General features: G+C 45.4%; 1 protein-coding gene across 1 annotated transcript in view; it reads left to right on the forward strand.

Annotated features, from left to right (window-relative positions):
- ppp1r37 (protein phosphatase 1, regulatory subunit 37) overlaps positions 1–7,500 on the forward strand; it is a 50,435-nt gene that overhangs the window by 25,218 nt on the left and 17,717 nt on the right. Inside the window, exons 3-5 of the mRNA XM_076282454.1 lie at positions 3,751–3,796; positions 4,157–4,257; positions 7,408–7,500. The exon at positions 7,408–7,500 is cut by the window's right edge and continues 27 nt beyond it. Coding sequence (XP_076138569.1) covers positions 3,751–3,796; positions 4,157–4,257; positions 7,408–7,500 — 240 coding nt within the window. The remainder of the gene's footprint in view (positions 1–3,750; positions 3,797–4,156; positions 4,258–7,407) is intronic.

The raw sequence follows: 7,500 nt of genomic DNA on the forward strand, positions 1-7,500 counted from the left end.
TCATAGAGGAGTTGGGGGGTGGAAGGGATGGAGAGGGTGGGAGAGAGAGAGAGGCATTTACTGAACGCCTACCATCCTAAATGCAGTCTTTGAGCGTACTGTATATGTGGCAGTGAGCCGGCAAAGTGTACAGTACAACTGTGTGTGTGTGTGTGTATTTGCCCGCCCAGAGGGAATAATTGGTCTGTTGTAATATCCCAGGCTGTGTCCACATGTTCTTGACACAATTTTTTTAATGTCTGTGTGTTTACAGGGAGCTTCTAAAGAGTTTGAATAAATGATGTGTGCGTGTGCGTGTGCGTGTGCGTGTGCGTGTGCGCGTGCGCGTGCGCGTGCGTGTGCGCGCGGGTTTGTGTGCTCTCTGCCCTCTGCTCTCTGCCATCAAGAGTAAGATGGAGCAAACAGAGCAGACGCTATAATGTTTCATCAGTTCTTCATTACTCTCACAAGCACAGTGTCACACTAGAGGAGTCAACAGTTCCCCACCTCTCATCTCCTCCCTCTGTACAGTGCACTAGTTCCCTACCTCTCATCTCCTCCCTCTGTACAGTGCACTAGTTCCCTACCTCTCATCTCCTCCCTCTGTACAGTGCACTAGTTCCCTACCTCTCATCTCCTCCCTCTGTACAGTGCACTAGTTCCCTACCTCTCATCTCCTCCCTCTGTACAGTGCACTAGTTCCCTACCTCTCATCTCCTCCCTCTGTATAGTGCACTAGTTCCCTACCTCTCATCTCCTCCCTCTGTACAGTGCACTAGTTCCCTACCTCTCATCTCCTCCCTCTGTACAGTGCACTAGTTCCCTATAGTTCCCCACCTCTCATCTCCTCCCTCTGTACAGTGCACTAGTTCCCTACCTCTCATCTCCTCCCTCTGTACAGTGCACTAGTTCCCTATAGTTCCCCACCTCTCATATCCTCCCTCTGTACAGAGAATTGTTTTTGGGAATCCAACTGTCAGGAGAGTATCAAAAAACAAGCAGCAATAGGCTACATGCACAAAAGGCTCTCTGTGCACTTGTTTTTTCCGGTGGAGCCAGGTGTGTTTGAACCTGCCGCTTTTATTAATGTAATAAGTGTTTGCACAGACCTGGTTGAGTCAAACGTTTGTTGGGGCTAAAATCATGTATGAACACTGTTTAGATTGCCCTCTTGTGCTAATTTCTGTTATAGTGTCCCCACCAAATTTCTAGAGTCTCTGATTATTGTTTGTGTGTGTGTGTGTTAGGCCTGTCACGATAACAAATTTTGCTGGACGATAAATTGTCTCAGAAATTATTGCGATAAGCGATAATATTGTCGTTCTGAGAATTTTCCTCGGGAAGAGGAAGACGGCCCACTTGTTGTGTTTTTTTTCCCCAACTGGGAAAACTGCAGCGGATGATTGTGTTTTAGATGCATATGCATGTTTGTTGTGTTGCCGCTTTTAATTGCGACTGTTTTCCAACAAATGCGACACACCGACTCGCACACGTTCAGTGGTTTAAATCCGAAATGCTCCCACACTGCAGCTGTCGCGTTTGGCTTAGAAACAATTCCATCTTTTTTGTCTTTATTAGGCGTAGCCTACTGGAACTCGCAACTAGCTTTCTCTCTGCCTAGTGCCTACCGGTATACTTCTCACGCGGCTTTTTAGCTGCACTCTGTGGTAGGATACGCCAGTAGTCCCGCCTCCCCACACACCATGCGACTGACAAGTGACTGACATGAGGGTTCACTCATCGTTACCCTAAGGACCCGAGAGAGGGAGAGAGAGAGACGAGGAAAACAAACAAGCAAATGGCATTTATCGCGGCCAGAAAAATTATTGAGCTAATTTTAATTATCATGCGATTAATTGATTTATTGAATATCGCGACAGGCCTAGTGTGTGTGTGTGTGTGTGTGTGTGTGTGTGTGTGTGTGTGTGTGTGTGTGTGTGTGTGTGTGTGTGTGTGTGTGTGTGTGTGTGTGTGTGTGTGTGTGTGTGTGTGTGTGTGTGTGTGTGTGTGTGTGTGTGTGTGTGTGTGTGTGTGTGTGTGTGTGTCTCTAACTGTGTAACATACTTCCATCCCAATGTTTGGATCTGCACATTTCCTCCCTGTGTTAAGGTCCAAATAAAAGCACTAAAATGTGTATATGTGTGTGTATGCACTTTTAGGTGAGACCTTCAGTGTTTATTTGGAATGTGTGTGTGGCTGAAATAGCTTATGAAGTGTGTTGTGAATTGTTAAAGCTTAGCTCCTAAGAGATGCTAAAGCAAGTATCCAGCTCCATCACCCTGTGATTACACGGCACATAGCATTGAAGAAATGAGCACTGAGAAATTGTGTACCTCAGACCCGTGTTTATAAAACAAAAGCTTCTCTTTGGTGTAAGCATTTAAAAGATTGTAGGTCCTTAGCCTAGTCGACTTAACAGTATTACTGTATGAGAATGTGTTGAAATTCAGGGCTCAAGCCGTGTTCAGCTGAGAGTGAATTGCCAAGGTAGGCCAATTAGTTCCATTAGTATTTCTGAACTGATGTTTGCTGTTCACTACATCTTCCTCAGAATCAGTGAGTGAATGAGCAACCTACAGTCGGTGTAATCACCTAACAGATTTGCTTGATTATGAATGATGATGATGGGCACAATTGTACTGCTTGCATTGTACAGTAGTAGCATAAGCAACACACCTGTGAGTGGAAAGGATGATTTGACTGACAATGGCGTGGTGGCTTACGTGTGTCTGTGTGCCTTAATTCCATATCTACATTAGACGCATGTCACACTAGTTCTCGCTGCGGACCTGCATGATATGTGGAATCACACACCTCTCTGAACCCCACAGGTCTGTAGTTTTGTCTCTGTCAGTCAAACAGAAGACTTAAGAGTCTGCTTCGACTAATCCACATGCCATTCAGGAGGCCCGCCGGCTGGCATTCTCCCTCCTCCATGTGTTGAGTGAAAGACTTAAGCCGTGCTCAGACAGCCAGCGAATGCGTTCGTCGCCTCAACAGCTGTTTCACCTTGTTGCATGACGTCTATTATTGTCGACTGAACGACCTTATTTTCGGCTGAAGTCGCTTATTTTCGTTAACATTCCGTGGCCTCTCGTCGGCACTCGCTTCCTGTCAGAATGCGGCTATAGAGTGTGTGACAAGAGTGCTGACACTGCGCTCTGACTGCCATGTCAATGTGCCTGGCTGTATGCCGTTGCGGTCAGGGTGCAGGCTTGGTGCCCTGTTGACCCGAGGTAGCGGTAAGAAGGGGTCATTCCTCTCTGCCTGTGCCACAGCGTGCATTGGGTTTATAGAGTCTCAAGGGGCCCCTATATGGCCGGTCATGTCGTACATGTATGTATGTATGTGTGTATGTGTGTATGTAGGTATAGATAGAGCCATACACCTAGAGTTTACATATCAATGAACAGGTGTGTACATGTGGGTGTTGGTGAGTGGTTTGACACAAGAGCTTTAGCAAGTAAGCTTTCACGTGGGCGTATGAAATGTCAACTGTGAATCGTTAACTTTTTTCTTATCTGATATATACACACACCTATCCTCTCTCTCTCTCTCTCTCTCTCTCTCTCTCTCTCTCTCTCTCTCTCTTTCTCTCTCTCTCTCTCTCTCTCTTTCTCTCTGGTACACAGACACACTCACTTACTTTTGATGTGGGACTAGTGGAATACTCCAGAATTAAAAGCTCCAGATATCGTCCAGTGCACAAGACTAATAAACAATCTCTCTCTATCTCCCTCTTGTCTCTCATCTTCTCTCCCTCTCCCTCAGGAGCTGACTCAACTGAATCAGAGAAATGAGTGCCTGGACCTTAAAGGTGAGTTCACACATCTTTTTCTGTACTCTGTATAGACAATGTGTTTGTGTGTGCGTGTTTGTTGGTGTGCGTGCGTGCATGTGCTAAAAATTCACTTTTTTGACTTAACTATTTTGTCACCAGCCCATTAGCTCTAATATTAAACTGTTTGTGTGTGTGTCTGTCTGTGTCTGTCTGTGTCTGTCTGTCTCTGTCTGTCTGTCTGTCTGTGTGTGTGTGTGTGTGTGTGTGTGTGTGTGTGTGTGTGTGTGTGTGTGTGTGTGTGTGTGTGTGTGTGTGTGTGTGTGTGTGTGTGTGTGTGTGTGTGTGTGTGTGTGTGTGTGTGTGTGTGTGTGTGTGTGTATATATGTGTGGACACAGGAGAAAAGCTGGATTATAAGGCCTGCGAGTCACTTGAAGAGATTTTTAAGAGGGTCCAATTCAAACTGGTGGATCTAGAGCAAACCAACCTGGATGAGGATGTGAGTAAATACACACACACTTACTGTTATCCATCCTCTCTCACATACAAGCTTAATGTACTATTTTGGTTAGAAATGTAGACTCCAAAAACCCATTAGAGACGCGAACAGTTGATCTCAGTCCATATTATGGTTATTTTGGACTGATACAAGTCCCCTCAAATGTTTACACAAAGAGAAAAAAAATAGCACTAAAGATGCTATCTGGCCCGACTTCAGTTACTCCCCTCACTCCCCACTCTCACTCTATTCTGGCCAACACTAAGAGCAGGTCTGAGGGCAGTGCCGTACAGGTCTTCCGGTCACATCCCTGTCTTCTGACTCATGTCAGCCGCTAATGGCTAACTTCAGATTTCTGAGAGTTTGATTGGTCATTTTGTGTTGGCTTGCGAATCCTAGAGCACTGACTGAGTTACCGTGCGTGTGTGTGCGTGTGAGCGTGAGTGCGTGTGAGCGTGAGTGCGTGTGAGCGTGAGTGTGTGTGTGCATGTGTGCATGTGTGTGTGCATGAGCGTGTGTGTACGTGTGCGTGCGTACTGTACATGCGTGTGTGTAGTGGCCTGCCCCCTAGTGCAGACAGGTTGTGTGTGTGTGTTTTGGCCTGCCCCCTAGTGCAGACAGGTTGTGTGTGTGTGTGTGTGGTGGCCTGCCCCCTAGTGCAGACAGATCGTGGGTCGCTTAGGTGAGGGGCCCACTGGGAGAGGGTTCGTCCATCTGCTCCCTTGCGACAGGAAGTGCCTGAGCTTCCCAGGATGCTTTGCTTACATTGGAACACTGGGAGTGTAAACAGGGGGACTAAACAGACAGGACACACACACGCACGCACACACACACACACACACACTTGGAGGGCTTAGAAAGGAAACCCATACTCTGAATGATCTTCTTCATCTCCGAGCCTGTTTATTATTAACTTCATCTTCATCGACATGGGGGGTCTGATCTTAACCACACACACTCGTAAACAGGCACACACACACACACCACACACACACACACACACAGAAACACATTATCACTTTCCAGAATTGTATAGCTCAGTTTACAAGAGCATTAATTCTTTCCAGTGTCCTGGCATTTTGACATCAAAGCACATGAGACCATGCATAATTTACTGAATTCATACACCATCACCATCACACACTGCCAAGACCACATATAGCTGTTTTGCCCCGGCCCAACCCCCCCCCCCCCCCCCCCCCCCGCACATACACACACACACACACACACACACACAAACACACACAGTCGAAAGCATGCAAATCTCTCCTGGCACACACACACACACACACACACACACACACACACACACACACACAGAGTAAAAAATATGCAAAGCTTTCTTTTCACACGTGTGCACACACATGCAGAAAGACCACTACTGCGTCATGCCAACTCACACTCTAACCAGACATTTTTCCCCAGCACATCCCCATACCTCATTACATGTGACAGGATAAACACACACACACACACACACACACACACACACACACACACACACACACACACACACACACACAGACAGACAGACAGTTGTTGAGTGTGAGTGTTGAGTTGTTGAGATGCATCAAGCCGGTGAGCCACAGTACCTGGACTCAGGGGAGTGCTCGAGGATCCCAGAATAAAACTCCCCAGCCATCAGTCAGTGCACAGGGCTGATCAATTAATCAATTATTTCTCTCTCTCTCTCTCTCTCTCTCTCTCTCTCCTCTCTCATGTTCTCTCTTTCCTACACACACTCACACACTTAAGCCATAAGCCCAGAGAGGCCTTAGGTTACGCTGATTCTACAACAGCTAAGGGGCGTTGTAGAATCAGTGTAACCTATGGACTCGAGTGGCTTATTGCTTTTCTAAAACTGTTACTATAAATACCTGGCAAAGTTTCATAAAGTAAAGGTACAGCAACTAGAAATATAACGAGTTATTCCTAGATAATCATTCTTCCGCCAAGAAATATATTTCCTCTATCTGAATGGTTGCCAAGCAACATCGAGACGCAGCTACTTTAACTTTTGTATCAAGTTGTGGTAGCGCAGTAATATAGAATGGATTGCGGTCAAGGTGTATGTTTGTGCTGGATTTTACAACGGCATCGAACACGATTCAGCCAATCATAATTAAGTACCGGAACTATCAGGTTTAGAATCATTCTTAAACACACATATAAAGTACATTCCTTTCTCCCTTGCCTGCACACATTGTGTTTCACACACAGTTGGACTCTTGATGACGATAGGTCGATAGGTCACTCGGGGAATGGTAGCAGGATTTGTGTGTATGCACTTTCGATCACACCACTATGTCTGAGCAGTTGTGCGTGTATGTGTGTGTGTGTGGACAGTAGACAGTCAGTAGGGGTGTCACGATTTCTCAATCCTCGATTCGATTTAATTTTCTATTTTAAACTTACGATTTGATTTTCGATCTTTTTAAAATTATTTTACTATTAATGCATGTCTTATGTTGTTTACTTTTCTTGCCTTATTTCCAGTCGAGATTGTGTGTAAGTTTTTCCTCAAGGTTAGCTGCAAGGTTAGCTGTTAACAGCACAGCCTTCGCTCCTTGTCTCTCCTCATCTCTCAGCCTCTGGTGGTACCAGGTGTGTTGGCTGGCCGTGGGACTGGAGAGCTGGCCTATAAGGCCCACTAAAGAACCTTAAAATAACGTTTCCAAAATCATTTCGATGGCACATAAACTCTTAATAGGGCGAACAGCATTTCTGCCGCACTCCTTTCTTGAATTTTGTCTGTCCAGTTTCACTCCACATATTGTTGTGTTGATTGGAGGTTGCGGACTGGCCTGCCCCCACTGCTAAAATAAAAATCTAGTGGAAACACTGATTTTATGTACGTACATTGTGTGTCTGCTAATACATTTAAATATAAACATAAATATAAACAAATACAACCTGCTCAACAACCACTCACTGCACCTCTAACAATATTTACAGTATATGTTCATGATTGATGTCTTGATGATCTATTCATACATTTCCTATGCTTGATGTCTTATTGTAAAGATAATAATAATAATAATAATCATAATAATATATTTAATTTGTGTAGCGCTTTTCAAGACACTCAAAGCTGCTTTTTATGATTGAGTCTGACCAGTTTTCCTCTTCCTCCTCCTCTGTCCTGCCCAGGGTGCGTCTGCGTTGTTTGACATGATCGAGTACTACGAGTCGGCCACACACCTCAACATCTCCTTCAACAAGCACATCGGCACGAGGGGATGG

This window comes from Alosa pseudoharengus, unplaced genomic scaffold (assembly GCF_046254945.1).
Source record: "Alosa pseudoharengus isolate Yale_2024_CS ecotype anadromous, Long Island Sound unplaced genomic scaffold, YU_APseudo_1.1 YU_APseudo_1.1_scf_13, whole genome shotgun sequence".
NCBI lineage: Eukaryota > Metazoa > Chordata > Actinopteri > Clupeiformes > Clupeidae > Alosa > Alosa pseudoharengus.